This window comes from Manacus vitellinus, unplaced genomic scaffold (genome assembly GCF_001715985.3).
Source record: "Manacus vitellinus isolate BGI_N305 unplaced genomic scaffold, ASM171598v3 scaffold_17_pilon, whole genome shotgun sequence".
In the NCBI taxonomy this organism is placed as follows: Eukaryota; Metazoa; Chordata; class Aves; order Passeriformes; family Pipridae; genus Manacus; species Manacus vitellinus.
Window position 1 is genome coordinate 12,738,018 of NW_021939256.1, and position 24,154 is coordinate 12,762,171.

The 24,154-nt window shown below is 37.4% G+C and overlaps 1 protein-coding gene across 1 annotated transcript; it reads right to left on the reverse strand.

The window, feature by feature from the left end:
* Nucleotides 1-5,604: 5,604 nt before the first annotated feature.
* Nucleotides 5,605-24,148, reverse strand: NSUN2 (NOP2/Sun RNA methyltransferase 2). Its single transcript, XM_018070116.3, has 18 exons — nucleotides 24,112-24,148; nucleotides 23,784-23,888; nucleotides 23,575-23,680; nucleotides 22,880-22,951; nucleotides 20,226-20,310; nucleotides 19,294-19,486; nucleotides 18,828-18,902; nucleotides 17,603-17,733; nucleotides 15,363-15,436; nucleotides 12,590-12,720; nucleotides 11,897-11,993; nucleotides 10,541-10,716; nucleotides 9,951-10,043; nucleotides 9,427-9,562; nucleotides 8,062-8,142; nucleotides 7,696-7,834; nucleotides 6,716-6,755; nucleotides 5,605-6,161 (listed from the first exon to the last, which is right to left on the reverse strand). The coding sequence occupies exons 2-18, from the start codon at nucleotides 23,801-23,803 to the stop codon at nucleotides 5,756-5,758; spliced, it is 2,055 nt and encodes a 684-aa protein (XP_017925605.1). The 5' UTR covers nucleotides 23,804-23,888; nucleotides 24,112-24,148; the 3' UTR covers nucleotides 5,605-5,755.
* Nucleotides 24,149-24,154: the final 6 nt, after the last annotated feature.

Genomic DNA, 24,154 nt, shown 5'->3' on the forward strand with positions numbered 1-24,154 from the left:
TGGGTTTTAAAAGAATTTTAGGAAACTTTAATTATGCTAGTTGTCATTACATTTGTATTTCTTATTTACCATGTTACAACAGTGTTAAGTTCACAGTGCTATTTGCTACCATGCAGGACCTGGAATTTCGTTCCCCAGGAGATTTTGCATTTGTAAAAATTCAGATGGTGGAGAATGAAGAGTTGAAAATGCAAAGTTTCCTACGGGGGTAAAATGGCTTTAAAAATCACTTCGAACAACTGAAACAGATGTTTTTACAATTTCAGGCTGTTTCCAACTCCCTCTTCACTGCCCTAAAGTATCTAGCTGAAAATATGGGCACACAGCTGGACAGTGTACCAGACTAACAGCTGGTGAAGGAGACATTCAGACCTACAAGGCCAGGAAATCCCGGTAACACAATGTTCAGGGTATCACCTTGTTGCACAAGTTAGCTGGTGAATTTGAAGCCTAAAAAGCCACGGAAAATAGGAGTTTAGGGGGTGGCTCTCAGATAGATAGATTTCTAGGTTGACGAGCCCTGGAAAAGATTCAGGGGAGGCTGCCAAAAGTCTGATTGCTGTGTTCCTACGGACACTTTTTTCCCCTCCCATAAGCTGGTATTTTCCAGGCAACAGGCATTCTGTAAGAGCATTTTGTGGACAGATATTTAATTATTTAAATATTAGAAATAAAATGCTGTTCTCTCTTTGGTGCTCGGTCATCCTGCTCATCAGCATTTTGAGATGAAATTCCTCTCCCATGACCTAGTCATAATGACACAACTAGCTCAGGGTCCCTTCAGATCGGCCAAGGACTTGCAGACTCCTAGAAAACTAACTGAGGTGTGATACAATTCAACCTGGTAGCTACTGGTTAAGGTCGAACTAAAAAAAAGAATTGCAGAAGGACCTTACAAGACTGAGCAACTGGATGATAAAACAGCAAATGAAACTCAATGCAGATAAAAGTGATTAATGTGGGGAAAAATAATGTTAGCATCATATGTAAAACAACAGGTTCTCAATTGCCACTCGGAACATAATAACGAGTTTATGACAGGCAATTCCACTGAAACATCAGCTTGATATTTAGTAGCATTAAAAAACATCAACCAGAGGACTTGGAGGACAGAACAGCGAGCACACGCTTCCATAAATGCCACATCCTAAGCATCATGTGCAGTTCTGGTTCCTCTCCCTGGAAGAGGACATAAAAACTGAGAAAGCTCAGAAACACGTGGTAAAGATCATGAAAAGTTAGGAGTAATCTTCATAGAGGGAACAAAAAAGTAAGCTAGGACCCTCCAGCCTGGAAAAAAGATGACTGGTAAAGGATATGACAGAAGATAAAACCACGAGGGTCCTGACCAAGCTAGTCAGCAATCTGTTGCTTGTTGTCAGTTTCAATGCAAGAAATGGGGATCACTGAACAAAACTATCAGGAGCTAAAATAATACTTCATACGACAGGTAGGATTTTCAGGATCCCTGTGATAGGAGGTTATGAGTTCTTAAAGTTCACTTGGTCTCAAGAAGCAAATTAATAGAGGAGAAATACACAAGCGACCATTAAACCCAAAAACTTCATCTCTGGTCCAACAAGTCCCTGAGGTCTGGAAGAATATTCTGGGCAAGGATTGTTGTACATTTACCCCATTCTTACATAAAGTGGACCGTTGTTTTGGCCACTGTTCATATCTGTTCTCCCTGTGAGAACAGGCAAGAGTCCATTGCTAACATACCTGAAAGCCTTTGAGCTACACAAAAAGAGAACTAGGGAGAAGTCTGTAATTTCAAAGGATGACAAACAGAAAATGGGAAGAGGCAAAACATCAGAAATATAAGGAGGTACTAAGGTGAGGCAGAAATGTACAGGCACATTCCCAAGTGATGGTTCGGTGACAAAGCGCCTGGAATTACCCATCCTGCCAAAGCCACACACAGATAACTCTTTTAAAGAAAAAATTTGGCTACACAGGCAAACACCTATGTAGCTAACCGTTTGCTTAAATTTTAACTGAATAGAAATACCAAGCAAGAAACTTAAAATTGTAACTTGAGCAGCCACACCCTAAGAAGAAAACCAGATTTTGGTCAAAAACAGTACTAAGATTTAAGAAACACAGAGCAACAAATTAAACAATAATTAAATACAACCATGTATTTGGTACACGGATGAGTGGTAGATGTGCAAAATCCACCTGGAGGGGAAAAGGTGCAGGGTACATACCTAGGTGAGCATTTGATGCAGCAAGGTACACGCAGCGTGGGTCCCTCCAAAAGGGGCCTGTGCTGGGCATGGGCAGCGTGGTGGTGCCTCCCACCCCTGTGCCGGCTGCAGATCACCCTGCAACATGTGCCAACAAACCTTCCTGAGCGCCAGCTGTGAAGCTGACTGGCAAGAACATGCGGTGGCGCGAGCATGCCAGCCAACTTTATTGGGACATTTGTTGGGGATAACAGAACTGCTGTTGTATCTGCGCCGCTTTGCTGGGGGTTGTTTACAAGACTTGTCCTGGAGGGAGAGAGCAGGGAGAGACAGTGTGCAGAGTTCAGCTCTGGCAGCAATGCAGCACGAGCATGCCACTGATTGTTTTCTGGGTTGGAGTTTTCCCACTGGAAGAAAGAAATGCACTGATTTCCCTTTGCTGCAGCCTCAAAAAGGGGTTGTTACATGCGCTATATTGCTTTCTTTTAATGCTAAATCTAAATTTGAAATTCATAGGCAGGAATTTTTCAAGGTGTCCGTATACTTTGAGAAGCCTCACTGACATTTAATAGGATTTAGACATTTAAAAAAAAAAAAAACAAACACCCCAGTGGCACTAGGCTATGGTATATTAACTTTGCAGTAAACTAAAGTAAGAAAATTCTAACAAATTTCCAAAAGTAACGAATTACTAACATTAGGTAAATGTTGAAGAAAAGCATTCCATGTGCATTCCCTCTTTATCTTTCTAGCTTTTTCAGTCAACAGATTTTCTAGTTGTTCCTGAGGACATCTCTGAGCAGAACATCATCAGACTATTCATTTAGAAGCATGAGTTTTTTTCAATTTTCCCCTCTATCACAGATAAACCCCTCTGCCATCAGTGCACCAGTTTAGAAACATCCTGTGTTTCTAAAAACCAGCGATGTTAACTAAAGAAATCTCACAACATTTAATAGGGACTACTTACAAGGATGGACTGCATAATAACTTTAAACTTAAGACTTTTGCATTTTCAGACTTACCATGACTGCACATCAATTCTGTCTTCTTTTTAAATTATTTGCAGCAATCCACATTCAAAATCATCAGAGCAGAAATTCGGCCACCTGAGCATCAGACTTGCAGTAGCACAGAGCTCAGCAGAGACAGACAAACAAAACACACTCCATTTCATCAGGCTCCCAGCCTGGGAAGCTAGGACAGTGTTTTCAGCCACTACCCAGACAGATTTGGGCATCTTCCTTTCTGGCTATCAAGGTAAGAGTAACTGGGACAGAGCAACTGGTGCAAACAAACTCACACTATTAAAAAAATCCCAAACCAATAAATCTGCAATCCCTGGATTTGGTTGGAGATACAGAGTAAAACTGCTGAATAGCACAAGAAAATTAGACCCTGAGTTTCTTGGCTGAAATCTCCCTCCTGCACTTGACAGGAAAAAAAAACCTCCAAGAAACCAAGAGCAAAGCAAAATTTCATGGATAAGGAAGGAAAATGGGACTACGCAGAAGATTTAAAATGATGCAGATGTGGGCTCTTAGTCTATTACAAGTCTAAGTTATACCCAATTTCAGTCAGTTTATGATCGAAGAACCTACTTTTCTTTAGCACCCAGATAAAAGCTTCCTACTCTCATTTTAGTCTGCCAGTGGTAAACTCAGTCAAAAATAATGATCAGGACTGTTAATTTTCTAGTTTGCTTTCTGCTGATTTAATTGTTCGGATTGTCTGTATCAACAAGTATTCTTATCAGCTTAACTTGTAATAAACTCATATTAGCCGAGTCACTGACTGAAAGGAAGCTTAAACTGCTGCTCAGGAACATCAGTTGATACAGTAACAGCAGGCATAATTAAAAACAAATTTTAGTTTCTTCACATAAGTTTTAATACTTGACCTTTTGATAATTTATACAAATCATCAGAGCATAAAGATCAGATGGATTCAAAACATCCTCAGGGCTGAGCACTGCAGACTACAATGAGGACTTAAAAAAACCGACACTGGTCTTCTACCCTTCTTCCATTTCAATATGTCAGAGTAAATGCAAAGACACAAAAATGTTTCATGCTTGAAGTTAAAAGTTGCTAGAATTTTTTTCCTCATATACTTTAAGAGTTAAAAATTATACTTTACATACACATCCATTCAAAAGAAAATTCCGCTATGCTGCTCTTCAGCCTAAGGAGCTGCCCAAAAAGAACCTGGCCCATCACAGTTCCCAATTCAAAGAACAAACTCAAACCTTAGCAAAATACAAGGGCAAGAACTCACTTTTTATTAACCTATTTTATGGACTCTCATGAGGAAAATGAGTCCTGCCAATGGTTCTTCACTGCATGAGACTAATATCTCATCAGAGGACACAGCATTATTTCACTTTTATGTCTGTCCCTCAAGAATACTCCCTTTGATGAAGTAGTTCAAGGGCAAGCATCAGAAAGTCTGTTGTAGCAAGGTACAGCAAATGCATCCACATTAGGACTCCATCAGTAAAACTACACATGGTAAAATTCATTTTGACAAGCAAAACAAATATTTGCATCACAATGGCTCTAGAGGATAGTACCTTGTACCACTGGTCACTTTCCTTTCAGGTCAACTTGATACAAGCAGAGAGTACCGCTGAAACTAATCCACAAAGGATGGAATTTATATTTGAAGATTCTGAGGTAGCCAGCCTTTTTTTTTTCCTAGTCAGATTAAGTAATTAACCTTTTGAACCTACATAACCTCTTGTAAACCTCTACTATACAACATATATACCACCACATTTTTTTTAAACTATTACTTCAGCTATAAACAAGTATCTTGGAAAAAGCAGATATGACTCTCGCTTGAAAAACTGACAGAGAAACAGATGACCCCCAGTAGATCCGGAGGGTGGTCACAGATTCTTACCAGGCACATTTCAAGAGAGGAGTTCAAGGCATGTTCAGCACACCTGAAGATCTAGTTAACAACATTTACTAGTTGTGTCTGTCAAGCAATTAATCACTCTCAAGAAGAATCTCAGACATCAGTTTCCAGCAAAATGCATTCTGCTTTTTTTTTTCCAGGATGCTGTATATGGTTTTGTTTTGAACAACTGTTAACCAGACTAGTAGCCAGATATGCCACATGCACATTTGTATGCATACTCATGCTGATTCTCTTATCCATTAAAGAGCCTGCAGAAGTAGTAATCGGATTGGGTGTAGGTGGGGTAATAATTTTTTTTGGAACTTATGTACTTTGAATGAAATTCCAGGCTTTTCTTGTGAAGGAATTGACTAGTTACACAGGCAGTCCATTTGTTCCATTTAAAATATGGGCTTTAGATTTTACTGGTGCTGGTCCTTTGCCAGCAACAGACACGCAAACCCACCACTAGTAGGGAGTTTAAAATGGTAAAAAGAAGACACACTCGAAATCTCTTTACAGCTTTCATTTAAAATATAAAATAGGTGAAACTTCAAAAGAGGAACATCCCATTCCAACCGAAATTTTAAAATACAGTTTCATGCTAAAAGCAAAAGTTGTATACGAGCCTCGTGGAAGCTACCAAGCAATACAAAAGAAACCTAATCTTTCACAGTACTTGTATCCGTGCCTTTGCTTTCCTTGCTTATGTGAGTGGTGGCATTTTTACTGGATTGATCTAAATCCTCAGTTTTATTTTCTGTTTCCATAGCACTGCTTTCCACAGGACTCTGGGAAGATTCTTCACCTATTTCTGCTTCCATTTTTGTGACTAAATCGTGTTCTTTATCTTCCACATCCATTCCATCCTCTGTTTGCGCCAGCTTATGTTGAACTTCTTCCTCAGTTTTGTTTTCCAATTCCTCCTCTTTCTTCTTTGCTTTAAACACTTCAACTCCCATCATCCTCAGGTAATGAAGTCTCTCATTCTTGGGCACAAAGGCACGGAGTGACGTCTTTCCTTGCCAACCACACAGCACTATTGGACACTGAAGATCATCAGGTTTTCTACAAACAAGTAGTTACTTTCAGTCAATTATGAGAAAGTTAATCTTCAAAACATCATTTTATAGCCATACCCCAATAAATAAGTGCACAAGACAAAAAAAAAACCAAAAAAACAGCTCAATGCTATTAAATTTCTCAAACAAAATAATTTTCTGCCTCTGGTTTCAGAACTAATACAAGCAAGATGAAAGCTTATATTTAAGAAGTTCTCAAGAGTTTTGTCCACAAAAGGCACTTTGTCCACACAAAGAAACAATGAAAAGTAATATTTTCCATTCCAGTGCTGAACTTTACAGGGAATCAAACAAATAAATCACATGCAGTGAACTGTGGATGTCTGGCAGAACTATCAGGTCTCCTTTATAAAGCTACATAGTACACTTGTTTTAAGAATACACAGGCAAGACAGCTTCTCTGTCAGTCTCTGTATCCTATCTGGCTTTACTGTTGACCTCATTGCATCTCTATGCCTCTACTTCTGTTTTTGCTGAGTGAGAATAAATTCTTGTGCAAGTCTTTAAAGTGCATAAGTGGAAAGCAACACATCTACTTACTCAGGGTTCGGGTCATACTTCAGAACTACACTTCCCATTGCTGCAGGGAGGGAGGGTGGGGAAAACAAAAACAAAACATGTGTTACTTGGTACAATGTTAAGTGATTGTCATCTGAAAATGTTCAAGAAAACAAGTTTTCAGACAGTCACACAGCATGAGATGGCTAGCAGTTATCTACATCAATACACTGAACTATAGACAATACCAGGTTTTATTCCCTTTTTTTCAGACCGATGTATTTCTATAGTTACAGAAGCAACTGCCAAGCCTGTCTCCTCCAAATGCCAAACAAACAAATTAAAATACAAAACCCACATAATGGATTAATTTACTCAGTGAACCTAGCAAGGAACTTCTACTTAATTAAAATGAACATAAGAGTATGCCAGCTCGAACTTTAGAAAAATTTTTCATCCCATTTTGTCTCATCAAATACTGAAGAACAAGGATCAGCAATGAGTTGAAAATAAAACAACATAAATAAAAGGCTGAAAACTCATCTTCATTTCTTCAAGCATCTAGTGAAGAGGAAATAAAAATTTAATACGAGTAGACATTGCTGCTCATATTTAACAAAACAGAATCTGAATAACTATATTTGATACATAAGATCGTGACATGCAACTGCAGATGACAAAGTTTCAGCTGGAGCATTAATAGGCATAAAGATCAGAAGCGTATCTAAAATCTTTGTTCATCAGATATTTTAAATGCGGCCTCACGGCACTGCTTCACAGAAGTCACAAGTCTGGCAACTCCTCTGTTCTCTGAAGCTCATAAATCTTAAAGGCTGCAACCAAAAAGGACTGAAATTTCTAGTAGCGCACTAGGTTTCAGTAATGCTTACTTACCTAACAAGTATATTCAAGATAAATTTAGTCAAAATTTTTAGCAAACACAGTTTACGTCACAGGATTTTCACAGTCCTCTGTGTAACGTATAAAAATAATTTTGTCACAAAACAAATTATAAGACTTACCCATGTCTTTGACTTTCTTCTGTGTTTCACTGCTAAATTTAGTTAAGAATGGATTTTCCTGGGTTAGCAGAATTTTAACATCTTCTATGCAAACATTTATAATCCTCGCATTAATGAATGGGTACAGAGTATAAATTCCCTGTTTAATAAATAAATACAATTATTTCAAAATGCAACTTTTACTTTGTGAAGGAAAAGCGTTAAAAATAGTATGTCCTTTACCTAATATTAGAAAACAATTTTCACATTTTAAACCATACTGAAAATGCAAATTGTCACTAATCTGACAAAGTTAATGCCAGCTGTGTTATAGGCTCCAGAGGAAACCAAAATATCTCCTCGGAAAATACAATGCTACGTAATTACCTCTTGTGCTAATCGGAATGCACATCCAAACTGTTCACCATCACTGTTGCGAGACCAGACTTTTATCCCTGTGTTAATAACCTGCAAACAGCAAGGCCAATAAGCGTCATTAAGGAGCATAAATTCTAAATTACCACTCTGAACTTTGTTTTTCATCAACTGTTTGACTAAAAGGAGGAAGAAGGGATAATTCTGCTGTAATGTTTGTTCATTCGCATTGGACGCTGAATTAATGTGAAAATTCATCCAAGGGAAAAAGGATCTCCCACTACAGAAATGTAGTGCCCTATCAACATAAAACGCCTTTTACTCCTTTCCATATTGAAAACTGAACAGTGTGAGGAAGTGGCAGTTTTAAAATTAGGGCAATGAACTATTAATATCTAATTTTTATTTTAGTTTGAGTAAGAATTTTCTGTGTGATTTTCGGAAAGTCAAGCAAGGACAATAAAAAATGTACATGGCATTAATATTAGGACACTATATCCTTTGTGGTACTCAAAGTCTCACTATCTGACGCGGTGCACCAATTTCTTAAAATTTTGTCAATTGTGTAGCCATTTCCTGCAAGGGGGATAAAAGAATAATTATTTATCCATCTTAACGATCTGTTGTAAAGATGTACTGAATATCCTCAGCAATTTTCAAGATCTGACTGGACCCAGACTGTATCTGATCTAGCTTTGAAGTCAGCTCTCTTTGATGCAAGAAGGAAGCTGGACTAGATGACCTCATTCCAACTTAAATCACTCAATGACTTGAAAGACAAGTCTTTAGTATTTGCAAGACATTTACCATAGGGAATCCTATAAAAACATTTTTTCCCCTCTAATTCACAAAAATTTATTATTCCATAATCATTCAGCTTAACAACCTTTCAAAATGTTCAGTTGTTGAAAGTACTTCAAAACAGTGTCCTCATATAATGCAGCCAGCTAATAATTCAGCTGAAGGTATCTTATTTTTGGTAGGCTTTCAGAGCTCTTAATAATTTTATAATTAAGGGGTTCATAAATACAACAGCATCAATGTAAACTTGTGAAGTTACCTGAAGACTGCATAAAAATGCAGTACACAATGGTACACACAGAGTAGTTATATATATTCCCTCTCTTTACTTTTAAGTTCCCTTTCATCCACCGAAAATTTACCAATTTTAATCCTGAAGGCTGTTATTTACCTCTCAGAGTCAAATCTTCACCTCTAATAGAGGAGGGATGGAGAGGAAAACACTAATCCAGACTAAAAAAAAGCCTGTCAAGAGGGCTAATGCTCTATATAAACAGCAAGCTTGGCGATAAAGTTCAAGGAGATACCCACTAATGCTTATAACCTCCCTTGTGAAAACCTGGAGACGAACCGTACCTTCATCTTCTCACTGTTGTTCAGAAGCACATTCCTTAGCTCCTTAGAAACCATGTACAGTTGTCTCTTCTTTCCTTCTTGAGTTCGAGTCAGTAAATTCATCTTGGGAAATGATGGGTCCAATGCATAAAACTTCCTGTAGCCATAATGCTTGCTTTGATTAACTGAGCAATGAAATCACATACTCAAAATGCACAGGTTAGCCCACTTCCTCTGGCTATCTCTGCAAACACTTAGCACTTTGGCTCCAGAACACAAAGATTAAACTTTCTAAGCTGTATGACATCAGAAAAGACAAGCTGTCATAGACACCAAGATGTACTTGAAAATTTCCAGTGCAAACTCCAGTTGGTTATTTTCATTTAAGAAGTGTTTAAATGTTGAGGAGAGGAGCCCCTGATGTAAAATTAGGCAAAAATCTTTACACGTGATCAACCAGACCCATCTTTTGTGATGAACTGAACTACTAATATTCCCAAATTACTAGGAATCTTACTGCCAAACCAGAAACATTTTTTTCTTACTGGATAGGAAGGAACAATGGATCATCTTCAGGGAGAAAGACAAAAGGGTCTTCTTTAAAACCAAACAACTTCATTTTTTTAGATGGTGGTGGTCTAAAAAGAAAATAACATTACACTGTCAATTTTAGTAAAAGTACTCGGCTTCAAATCAGTATATTCAGTTCATTTACTCAACACTTGCTTTGTGGTAACAACAGTATGCCAAACAGAATATGGGCATTTTCCCATGCTTCACTAGGACAACACTACCCACAATATAACTTCTTAAAATGAGGATGCAAAAGAAGTGCTTTAAAACAGAAACCACAAAACCAAGTAAACAGAGATTTCTGACAGTGATTGTGAAGACAATAAAGATCTTCCAAATGTTAAGTTCTGAAAGTTTTTTTTCCTTAACAGAGACTTTGCAAATGTTAATAAGAAAACTGGTTAGTTTCCAAACTTGCTGAAATACAAGACAGAAAACATGGAAATGCAGGACAACTGAATGAATTCATTAATTCTTCTTGATCAACTTCTAAATGAGTCCAGTAACAAAAGAACTATAGAATACTCAGCAATTACAAAGCTGTCACAGGACAAATACTTACCCACATACTCCTTCCTTTTTGCTTTGCTCAGTGCCCAAATTCTGCAATCCTTCCATTTTCTTAGACTCTTCATTTACAGCAAGTATTGGTTCTTCAGTAATACAGTCAGAACCATTATCTGAATTAGTTGCTGTCACTTCAGTATCTCCTGTTCTTTGTGGTAACTTCTGATGAACCTATTTCAGATTAAATTACTTTCAACAAAGCAAAGTAGAATCTTTGTGGTAACTTCTGATGAACCTATTTCAGATTAAATTACTTTCAACAAAGCAAAGTAGAATCTAACTTGTAACAGAAGGCACCTATGTTCTCTCTTTGCGTGTGCTTAATTCTTGTCAATTTGTATGCAAGTGCTTAAACAGATCCATTCAGAGAGTTAATCTGATTACTAGGTCAAGATACCACTATATAAATTGCATTTACCTCTAGTACTCATCTGGACAGTTTCGTACCAACTGTCCAAGAAAGCTATTTTTGTACCATTTACAAAATCACGTTCAAGCACTCAGAGAAGACTACTTTAGGACAGGCTCTGCTGTTTTCCTTCTAGCACTCAAAGTGACACATGCATCCTACTGCTGCACACCTTCCAGGAGAGTGCTACAATGTTCAACTTAGAACAGAATAAACTACTTAGATGACACTTGCTTCTGAATAAATGCTTCTTCCCTATTGCCACAAACATTTTACTCGTAAGCTGTTCTAATTAAGCAAATCAAACGAACAAAAACATCTAAAGGAGCTTATTCACACAAGACGTTTTTCTCATAGACGTGACAATCTAAGAGATCAAATAAATCACGCCAACTTAAAATCCTGTTGACAGGATTTTAAAGACAATTGACAACAAATGGATTAAAGTCAGATGGCTGAAGCTGCTGCTCCTAACAGTTTTACATCCACTCCCCCTGCTGCTGATCTGCTAGACTAATCTGTTAGTGAATCACCCCTGAGCAACCAGCCACAGAGTAAGATAAACTGAAATAAGAATCAGCTTACAACACAGCAGAAAAAAGTCTTCAGCAGGGGGACCACACACACTGAAGGAACTGACAGCTTTAGCAATCTAATATAATCTGTTTCTGTAATTCTTTCAAAGTCTTAATTTTAGGTTCAAGCTTTATCTTACTATTTTATTATAATTTCAAAATCCCCTCTCTTTTTTTCTATTTTAGAAGTTGTCATTTTTTTAAGTACTTAAGGGATTTAGGAATTTATTTTTAACTGACACACTGAGCTATAACTGAAAGGCAGATACAAAATAGTTATAGTATGTTTTCTATTATGTGTAATATTTAAAACAAAATCTGAAACATTATTAATAATTAACATTTTAGATGTTTTAGAAAAAGTTACCTTAGGCTGACGTTTATTCCATGGCATGGGAGACTTTTTTATTAACACAGCCACAAAGAAACCGCCTGTGTTCTGGTGATGTGGCAATATCCTAAGACTAGAGAGAAAAGAAAAAAAATGTTGAAGTGTATTCATGTCTGCATTCAGGCTCTCACAAAATACTAGAAGTGTCACATTTATAATCATTTTCAGGATAGGCTAAGTATTCCTAGTAGGATTGTGCAGATTTAATTTATCAAACTAGAAACAGGATCTAAAGTAGAGCATTCTGGCAAAATTACTTGCATCAGTGCAACACATTCATTTCACAGTTCACATCCGAGCTTTAATGACTCATTTCTAAACAATATTTTTAGAATAGCTATGGAAAGCCTTTCATAGCAAGTAAATCACACTGCTGAAGTTTTACATACTTTTCCAGTAATTTTGGCTATGCATCTCTACTGGATGCAAAGAATTAGACCTTTTTGTGTGAGTAGTTATTCCTCAGAAGCAACATGCAATAATTTCTCTGAATTCACTGGACTTTAAATAGTCTACTGCCATTACATAGGAAGCAATCAAAATATACTCAGACCTATTCAAACAGGTCTATACTGCAATACATTCCTAATCCGACCTAATTATAATTTGCCCACCATCATACATGTTAATCATAAAAATCCTCATAAGATCTACTCTGGGAAAACTTACCAACGCTCTAGATTCATTGCCTTTAGCTTCTCTTCATCTTTTACTGGAAACATAGTGGGACGTATCTGTGTTTGTCTATTTGAAGGCACATCTTTCCACTCTTCAAACCACTGTCCATCTTTCAGCATTACCTGTAAAGAACATAGGTCACCATTTTATAAATTTTAATTATAACACTTCCAAACCAAGGTTTCGATGCCAAAAAGAGAAATTATTTTCTGGTATAGAAAAGGACTACTGCTGTCCAGTAGAGATTAGAACTGAGGAATCCCAATTTCATTATGTAAGAAAGATGCAAGAGTGCAATACAACAGCTTGGTAATCATAGAGCCCCATGACACAGGCGTGCATAGGTCATTGATAGAGATGTTTTCAAGGAAAGCTGCTGAAGAACCATGTCTCTCATTAATTTTCTAGTGTCTGTAACTTGACCCAGAACTCAGAACACATCTGTAAATCCACTTTTACACTGTGTAGACCTAACATCACCTCATTCTGGCTAGAAGTCAAAGCTTTTGATGGACTGTTGAGATACAAGCAGAAGGTTAGAGCCACAAATCTTGTAGGAAGGCATTCTGAATGCTCTTTAAGAAAGAAAACCAAAGTGAAAAAATAAGTCAGGGAAAATCTCACTTCAGAGCTCTAGATGCCTGGTTTTGTATCGGCTGTAAGGAAGTTCACATCTGGGTACACATGGGGTAAATGCAAAAAGTTAATATCTGAAATGAAGGTCCATTTTTGTCATTAAGGCAACAAAATAAAATAAAGAAGTTGCAGAGATGGTGACTTCAGGACTGGCAAGTATGATGAAGTGGTTTCATACATCCCACTGTGATTGTCTTGAAAGTTTAAGAAAGTTTAAATTAGTGTTCTACTGGAAGCAGAAATGTAATATTTACCTAGATTACCATTTCCCTAAGAACTTTAGAACACAGATTTCAGCATCATGAAGTGTGGCATTTCTCAGCCACTGATTAGATCACATCTGATCATAAAATATTGTGCATTTGCACATTCTTGAAATAGAAATTACTGCATTTCCAGAATTATTATTTCAAGCCAAAATATGCTACATGTCATAGTCCTAGATGGAGACAAGACAGACTGTACTTCTTTGGAAGTCACAACTGAAGCTTGAGAAAAAACAAACAATGAGACTGATAAATAACTGTAGTCCAAACAAGTCTAGAACTATTTTGGATTTACCAGAATAACTGCCCAACAGCCCTGCACTGTTCAGTTTTGGCATATCAGCCTAACTGGTAGACTGGTGTGACTGGTACAATGAGAAAGCACCAAAGAACACACTGCACATTTTACTAGCCATGTGCTAGGGTAGAACACGGAGTGAAAGTGCTGTAGATTATACATCTGGAGTTAGAAAGGTCTCTTCTTTCAAGACTGAAATAATTCACTGGAGTTCACTCATCATCTGGCTTCAGGAGAGAGTACTGATTGCTACTTCTAAGCACCTAAGTGTCCCTCAAACAAAACCCTATTTCTATGTTGCTGTTTCCAGAGATTTACAGCCAACTGATGCTCAAGAATATTCCATGTTATCAGTCATAGAGCTCCCAAGTGAACAGATGTTTCACCAGGGAATAAAAGAACATCAGCAATAAAAGTAAAAACAGTACCAAAGCAAGAAAATACATTCAATGACAAGCTAGCCAATAAGGTCTGCAAAAATACAGTAGAAGCAAATAAGGACTGAAGAAAGTCTTGCAAACTTTCAACAGATTTTATTAGCCTAGCTTCTAAAATACGTTTAGGAGATTTATATTTCAACTGCAGAGAAATAAATGCAACAAGGAATACAAAATACTCTTAGTGATCATTATATATATAAACACATATATATATTAGCTTTACATAGAACCCAAAAAAAAAGGTAAAATTAAGATTACAGAGCCACAGTTATGCATTTTACATTTATTCTTCAGGTACAAGCATAGTGTAAACTTTTGGAATTGTAAGAAGAAGGAAATCAGCTAGTTTCTCAGCTGGATTTCCAATGGCAGAACATAAGCAAATCTTTATTCCACGTATCTTGTTCATTAGTCTGCACACAGCCATAAACTTGCAGCCTGTCATTGCAAGAGACTAGTGAGATGGTAAGACAGAACAAGCAATGGCACTGCAAAGGCACACACTCACAACTAAAATTTAATCAGTTTCTTTCCCTGCTACCAGGACGGCCTTCTACTCTTCTTGAGTATACTCTTAACAGGAAGCTGAAGCAGCTTCGGGTTTTTTTGCCCTTCCCTACTAGTCTGTTTCCAGACCTGAAGTCACACAAGACATAGAACAAAATACAGGATTCTATTAATATTTTAGGATTAGTCACATCACTGCAGGCTTTATAGCTAATTTCCCTAATGGGTTTCACAGGTTTTACTTCCAAATGATTCAAATGGACCAGCTGAAGAACTGCAGAATCTAACATTCACAGACTCTAAAGACCGAGGAGAATGGATAACTTTAAAAGCGGCTGAAATTATATTGCCATCTACAGGCCACATGCACACAACAGGAAAGGGAATTATAACACTAAAGTATAGGAGAGAGATCAAAGAAAGGTAGAGGTAAGAGAATAGCAGACGAAGAGACAAGAACTTACTATCAGAAAGACTTTTAGCTCTCTCCCCTAAACATCAAATCACTGGCATTAATCCAGCTCAACTTAACATTGTAAAATGCTACACTTCAAAATTTCCCTAACTTAGCACTCTACCACAGACCAAGAACTTCAAAAAACTATCAGTTTAAGTACCTTCCATTTTGTAATTCCCGGCATCCTCTTCAAGCCTGGTAACTCAGAAGAGACATCCGCAAGTTCTAAGGCACCTGAAATCCCAAGAATATAAATGGTCTTGAAAATAGAATTGAAGAGTTGTGTTGCTAATTAACTTTTATGAAAATAGTTTTCCTTCAAGTTTTAAGACCATTTTAAGAACACTGTTTTTTAAAACTTTCAAGAAACAAAATGATATACAGCTACTATCACGTAAATTAACAAAGATGGTAAGAACTGTTAATAATAACTATATAAGTTTGCAACTTATCAATTAACCAAAATATAACAGTTCAATATTTTTTGTAGCAACTGCATAGAGTAGTGCTCTATGACTTCTATCATTAAATAACAGTGTTCTAGGCAAAGTCATCATCTAAGTTTTTATTCTCATTTACTTAGTATTTCAATTTACCATACTGTTTAAGTATTTTTCAGGGAATAACTCTTGGGATAACAAAGCCTTCTAAAAGGCCTGCTATGTTTTCATTTTATGGACTTAACATCTCAATATATTCCAGTGTGAAAGGAAAGAGAATTTATTATTTTTTAAATTGAAAGGAAAATTCCAAAAACTGTTTAACAGTAAGGTAAGTACTATCAAAGTAACAGGACAAAAGACTATGTGTCTAAAATATGTCAAATTACTACAAGAGATATTAGAGTATAACTTAATCTACTGAATTAAAGGTTTAAAGTGCCCCAAGTCCAGAAAGAATGATATAAAAATTCACTGTTTAAAAAGGTGATCTCTCCAGAGATTAATAACTTTAAAATTTCTTTTTTGTGATTCTGAATACTTAAGTTTTTAACAGTCAGGTAGGCTTTTTCCTCATGCCGAACACAATTTATCAACCACTTCTACATGACTAACCATTGACTCTTACAGTGACATTTAAGCAAATCTTTTAAATAAATGAAAAAGTGATATGTGAATTCATAGACAAATTCAAAGATGACATTTCAAATGTGATTAAGCTTGATATTTGCATCCGTCCTTTGAGTAGTCCTGTCCCTCTACAGCATTACTTCAGCTGATGCCTCAAGACTACATTAGACTGATAAGGCACTAAAGAGTCCATTAGAAGTAGCACAATTTCCATTAGTTTCTAAATGGTACAAAAGTGCCCTTTCCTTACTCCCTCAGCCATAAGGGGAAAGCAGTCTCATCTGCTCTACAGGTAGCAGTTAACACTACTTTAGAAAGCACCAACAATCTTCTGGACTGACCTCAGTGAATTCTTGAGGTCCAGTGCCCCTTGCAGACCACTGCACTACCTCACCCTTCTTTAGCTACACCTGTGTTCAAGTTCCAAGGGTAACATTCACTTGTTGGGGACACATCATAGCCTCCAGGTACACTTCAAAATACCTCCACTGGGCCAAGACTAGATCTTAATGGAACAGCCAGTCAAGACCCTTCTTTCCAAGTACTGAATTTGCCCCAGATACTGCAATTGCTGGCCTCTGTTAACATCCATACTGCTTCATGCCCCTATCCAAACTAGTCGTTAACTTTAACATTGGTTTACTACAACCTTCAATAAGCCAAGCCTAATATAATATACTGGAAACACATCCATGCCTACCAAAGAAACTACCTCTAAATAAAAATGTCATTTGAGTGGAAATTAAATAGTCAGTTCCTAATTAATCTGCAAGCACTTTAGCTAAACTGCTGTTTCTGAGACAATGAAATTCCATGCACAGTTTGGGGCCAGAATACTGACTGGCCAGAATACTGACATTACACAAAACAGGTTACCAACTTCCAGAATAAGCTCAGGTCCAGGAGCAATACAGTTGTTTCTGCTCTGTAAAAGGCTCAATTTAACACAAAGCCAGTGGAAATTTTCATGCCAAATTTCATTAGATATCTCCAAATTTCAGGCTACTGATTCGGAAAAAACAGGATCCACCAGCTACTAAATGGGCTACTAAACTCTACTATCACAAAGTAATGCAGTGTAGCTTCTCAGTCAGTCTCAATTTTTCCACCTTTTGTTACCTCGGCCATCATATGCAAGTCAAAAATGTAAAAAAACCCATGAATTTAAAGACATTAAAATTTCAATCATGTCAAAATGTGGGTCAAAGGATGCAAACTAGAAGCGTATTACCCACGCTAAGCTTATCACTAGTACCATAACACCCATATCTTTTTTTTGCGCTGAGGGGAAAAAAAAAGTTCCGTACTCCATCCAAACTCACATTCTCACCTTGACTTTTTTCCAGCAGAGATGCGATCACAGCTTCATTTTCGATAGGATTCAATGAACACGTAGAATACACCATTCTCCCACCTTCTGCCAGCTGTTCAACACCACGGGTTGCAATTCTCAGCTGCAATCTAACAGAACACTTTTGGTCTAGCCAGTTGTCATTCAGGAACCCGAAAGAAGCTATACTGCAGACATACAACTCTCCATGGACTAAGCCAGTACTTAGGGAGTTCCACAGCTGTCACCAGTACACAAATTAAAGTCAGTTTCAAACTTTATCAGCTTAGTGCAGTCTATACTGCAGACACACTCACAATTACACCTATTAAATTAGAACAGCAATTAGGTCAAACATAAACAATGATCCAGGATAGCTTTTAACATAGCATTCTGTATTTTGTTCTTTCTAGTGCCCCATCAAGTTTATTATCAAGTACTCAACACTAGAAAAATAACACCCCAAAACATGACTCTTCTCAGAAATTCAGAGTCAAAATAAGCAGTAATCTGACTATTATGTTATGAACAACACATCCTAGGTAGCAATGGCCTTCTGAGAAAGGTATCATTGAGCTGGATGACAGCTTAGACCTCTACCTCCACACTTACAACTAAAAGAAAATCTGCAACTATGAATGAATTACCAAGCAGTCATAGGTCAGCTGAGTCACAGTAATCAATGGTACCCCCAGTGTGTTAAAAATACACAGTGAAATGTTCTAAGCTTTGTCATCTGTGTTTCAATCTGCATTTTATCATGTGCCTGCACTAGCCTAAGTACTCATTCATCATCAGTTAACATAAATCAATCTCAGGTAACTGAAATTGTTTATGTATGATGTCTATTATCCTAAAGACTTTAAAATATTACTAGCAAATTTTACAAGTTATTGTATTTTCCAAGAGTATTTGGAACGCTAAGAATCCCAACCAAATGATTTCTTCTGCTTTATTAGCTACCCTGTCTAAATCAATTCAATGAACATTAATATGTCAGATATTCATAAGAATACAAGCAATTTGGATTCACACGCTCCATTCACATCCGAAACCCTACACTTCCTCTGAATAGCACATAACTCTTGATTTGAGAGAAAAGTGAGTCTTCTTTGTCTCTGCTTTGTCATGTATTAACATGTGAATGCATGCAGATGTTGAAGATATGGGGAAAGGAAGAGAGAGAAATGAAAGAAGTGCAGATGTGTAAAATAAGCATTTTTACCCGTGGAGCTGCAAACTGTTTTGTGTTGTCCACTTCTTCCATACATCAATGTTTTTCCTCATGGTTCCATCTCCGCTGCAACAGAGGTTGAGTAGATTTGTATTATTTGTGTGTAAAACTCTTTTCATATCCAAGTCATTTATAGCAGAATATTTTTTACAGTCCTCTCACGTTAACTAGTTTTCTAACACTGTATTCTTTGTTTCCTCACTGTCTTCGTGTTTCAGTATCCTGAGTTTAAGTTCAAAATTTGAAGCCCTTTAACTGACCATATTTAAGGACCATCTGGAATGAAAAAAGTTCACCTTGATTCAGTATCCTCACATCTAAGACAACTTAAGGCATTTGCTTGTTTTGGAAGTTACTATAAATCATAACTCAAAAAGCATGATTTGGTAACACAAAAAAACTTAGCACGGCACTTAGTGCAGTAACGTTCATGTATTCAAGTTTACATGCCAGATACCTGCAGGGGACGTCACATAAAATCCTGTCATAGAAGAGGATCTCTTTTCTTCCATCAACATCTATTTGTAGGTTAGGAATGCTGGAGGCATCATGATTTACCACCATGATGCACGGACTGTTTAATCTCTTAGCCTGATGAACCAGCAAATAGCAGCGCTTGTTGTCGACATCATTAGCAATTACGAAACCCTCTGGAACATAAAACAGTGGGAAGATGCTTTACTATTCAACATCTAAGTAATTTTACATAGTTTATTGCCTTATGTTCAAAGTTGTATAAACCTTTCAGTAGAGATTTTTACTTAAAAGGCTGCTCATGAATAGAGGAGCCCTTACTGAGCATAAAATAACTTAAAGGTATGTTGAAGTTTAACTGATGTGCCATAGTCTCTAGAGTTCTAGCTTCCATCTAGCAGCAGTAAGACACAGCCAAAGGCTCTTCAACTTTTCAAAGTAAAACCCCTGTAACAGAGAAAACCCCCACTATCACCAATCTCTACATCAGCAAAGTTTCAGTAGAATGCAGAAAGAATCCACACACTCCCACAACTTTATATTTCAGTGGACAGTATTTTCTGTGAGCATCTAACCAAGAGTAAAGATTCTGAAACTTACAAAGAAGATAAATATCACAACTACTTTAAGTCTAAAACAGCTTAATCCAGTGTTTGCAGGATATCGCTAAACCACAGGGGCTCATGGGCCATCATCTACCAGGTAAATCTCATTTATATACAAGAATTAAGCTCTAATCACAGGTGCTGTACTCTGAACTGCAAAGATATATATATACAAATATATATCTCATCTCTCTCCTTCACGTCAAGGAAGCCCATGAAGTTTCAAAGCAAAGGTGAGGAACCTTTATCTTTTACAAGAAAAAGCAGAAATTCCAAGTCACAAAAGTTTTTAGTAGTTTTCCAGACTTACTGGGAAAAGGAACATTCATGTCTGCATGCAACATTTCAATGAGTTGTGCCGTCTTAGATCCAGGTGCAGCACACATATCTAGAATCTACAAACACCAGAAAGTTAAAAAAGTCCTGTTTTGTATTTTTCAAGTACTCGAGAAATTTACTATGTGTTCTTGTTTAAACTAAGTATTTTTGCACATAGAGAATTGATTGTTCTGAACACAAAGTTTCTGATTGTTTGAAAACAAAGTACAGTCCTGATCTTTGTATGCTTTACCTTTGAGAGTCTAAAATATAAAAGGACTTTACATTGTAGGGAACAAATACATCAGATGAAACAGAATTTGAAAGACGAACCTGAACACAGATATAGGGGTATGGTCCTTTTATTAGCAATTCCAACTGAAGTTAACTGGAACTTTACACATACACACACATATTGAGAGCAAAGTTACAATCAAGAGCAAGTAGTACTCTTCTTTAAACTATTAGTAAATCATTCAGAGACAGCTGATTATATAGATTTTATAAAAATGAGTTGCTATCCCTCCCCACACATTTGCATTTTAATGCAAAAAATCAAGGCAGCATAATCTCTTGTTTCTCTTTCTTGAAGAAGCACTTGGGAAGTTTTTTAACTGCCCTGAGGCAGTTGAACAGAACAGCACCAACATCAACAGACATGAACACCTAAATTCTAGTATATTTCTCCTTCCTGGTTCATCAGGAACTTGGCTTGTGATCAAGTCATTTGTAGTCACTTTCACAGCAAATCAATTGATATTTAATACTGTTCTCTTAAGTAAGGAAGCTTAGAGTCTTTCCTCTTGCCTAGTTACAGATTTTCAGAAACACATGTCTATCTCCCGGATCTTTGGCTCTGTTAAAAATTAGACGAAACCATGCAACAGGATAAAGGATGGGAAGGGATCTGCTCAGATCCTCATGCAAGACCCTGGCATGAACAAGACTAAACTAGAAGACAGCCCCCAGAGAAAAGCAAAGAGAGCTCCAAAGAGCACATAGTAAAGTGCTAACCCATCATGAAATGCACTCAGTACAATGACATCATATGTGCTCTTTAAAGTAACAGTTGTGATGCTATTGTTTTCTAGTTTTGCAGGTAATATGAAAAGATAATGAAGAATATACAAAGCTAAACGTGCTCTAAAACTTGCCACCAAAATGATGGTGAGGAAAACTAAATTGTGAAAAATAGATTTAAAATGAACACAGACATGGAGAGGCTTGACAGTCACTAAGTTGATCCTTGTACAACATGGAATCAGCACATAAGACATTATGTACAGAACATGCTGGTTTAAGCATAAAAAGTAACCTGCAGTTCTGGTCATAACAAGCAGCTCAGAAACTAAGACACTAAGGACCAGAAAAAGTCCTAAATGACAAGAGTTGCTGTCATTGTTACAGCAGTTATTTGCTGTCTTGGCACAAGACAGGATAAAGAATCTATTCTAAGCCTGACTTATGAGCAAACCTGTGAAATCTTACACTCATTTCTGGAAAATGCCTGCTGAAATACAGTCACCCAAGTTAAATATTCAATGTAAAATCCGTATACTGCTGGCTTAGCATATACAATGTGTGTGCAAAAATATTCCCACAGTTTGTGTTTTACATTAAGTTGAACATGTTCACTACCTGCTCAACTCCAGACAAAACTGAAAATGACACATCAGGACTGAGTCTTTCAATTCATTATTCACTTAAGAGAGATGAGAAGACCTTGACTCACATCAGTCCTGTGACATACATTGGGTTGGGGTGAAAGCAGGAGAAGATAAGATGAAACACTACATATGCTAGGTAATGTTAATATAAAAACAAGTAGTTACAAACTAGGCTTTAAAACATGTCGGAAGTTTGAAAAACTTAAAATTTTAAGATATGTCATGAAAACTTAAGAAAGAACACAACATGACTGCTTAAGGTAACAAGGCAACTAGCTAATTAATTTAAGAGATCAAGAGAATAAGCCACCTGACAGATTTAGTCTGCAAGCAAGCATAAAGTATGAAAACATCACAGAAGTTAGAATAGAAAGTTTGCTACCAGATATCCCCATTCCTACAGTCCGCTATTGGAAAATATCATGGGCATTCCTTAGACACCTCCGTTAAAGTTAGCACCCTATAGTGTTCAGCCATCACCAGTACTGTGTTTCAATTCACCCAAATTATTTTGCCTAACACATTTATAGAGCAGAAATTTGCAACTTCTTCAAAAGGCATAGAGGAGTGAAATCTATCTGGTAGAGAACATTATCATTTGAATCTGGAAAATTACATCTGGTTCACAGTGTGATGGAGAGCAGGAAGTTAAAAACAGTCATCTTACTTTAAAAGTACGTTGAAACATGAATATGTAACTCAAATGCAGCTGAACACATTTACACTTTGAAAATAAGACTATGCAACTACTTAAAACCTAAGTGTTTCTTAAAGGGTAGTACATACAGCTGAAAAAGCAGATGTTCACTGTGTTTGTGATATGAACGCTAGTTGAGTATTGCTGTTGATGTGCAGAAAGCCTAAAACACACCAACACAAAACAGAACTGTGTATCAGCATTGATACTGCTGTTGCGATGTGTAGTTTAATCTAACTAAGTTCAGGGAAAAAGCTTTAGTACACATTATATTCTAGTTACCTTATGATGAGGGCTAACATTAAGCAGCAGAGGTGGGATCATACTAACAGCCTCCTGACGACTGATATTTCCCTTGAAAGGAAAAAAGAAATTAAATATGTTTTTATTCACAAAACAATGCACTTCTTTTGCAATAAAATTTTTAAATCACTATGTAGTAAAATAAGAAAGCAGTCAGAAACACACTACTATAAATCTAGGTTTAAATTTTACTAGAATTTAACAAAAAAAGCAATCACAGTATTCACACAAGTGTATTTTCTGATAATTGCATATTTACTCCAATTGTATTAATTCTACAGATGTAGTTTCTGCTCAAAAGAGATGAGAAACTGGCTTCAACCAAGTGACAAACTCCCATCGCTTAAGCTAAGTCTTGTCATGCACACACATGCACTTTTTACCAGATTTAAACATCTGGTTTCTAACAGCAACTAATTATTTTACAGGGACTCGTTTTAGCATCGCCAAACAACCACAAAAAAACTGCAATTAGTTTAGGAAAAATACGTGTAGCTGCGGTTATGCACCAGAGTTGTGGGATGAATCACAGTCAACAGCAACATAAAATCCAGATTCTTCTGAGTTACTCAACTTTTGAGAGAAAAGGTAAAGTCTCACTCTCTCATAATGTAATTCAATAAAGCACTGTTCAGGACATGAAAGAAAAAAATCAAAATCTATCCAAAACTTACACACTCTGTCTCGCTAACCAGAAATTGATGAAACTTTTCCAGTTGTGGGGACTTGCGTAAGATTTTTCTACTCAAGTTAGTGTGCCAGGCTAACTCTTCCGGATACCTGGTGGAAAAGAGACAGGAAAAGGGCAGAAGCAGAATAAAGAGAGCAACACACCAGGCAGGATGTCAGGAAGGGTGCCTTAACTCGCCTCCAGACCACTCACCAGCTCAGCGACTGTGGCATCTCGACTTTTTGACCATCCACCTCCAGGTTCTGCAGCTCCCTGAAGTATTTTTCCTTCAAGCAGTGGAGAATCTCTTTGGCATGGCTGCATGCGACAGACGTGCAGAGGGACATCGGATGGAGAACCACAGAACCACGGGATGGTTTACACTGGAAGGGACCCCTAAGGATCACCTAGTTCCAGCCCCCCTGCGGCGGGCGGGGACGCGTCCCAGTGGAGCAGCTGGCTCAGGCACCCCTTCTCCCGGACAGCATCCCGCCCCCGCGGTGCCCGGGGCAGGTCCCCAGGGCAGCAGCCCCAGCCCTACCTGCGGTAGCCCGTGATGCGCAGCGTGGCGGGCAGCGGCTCCC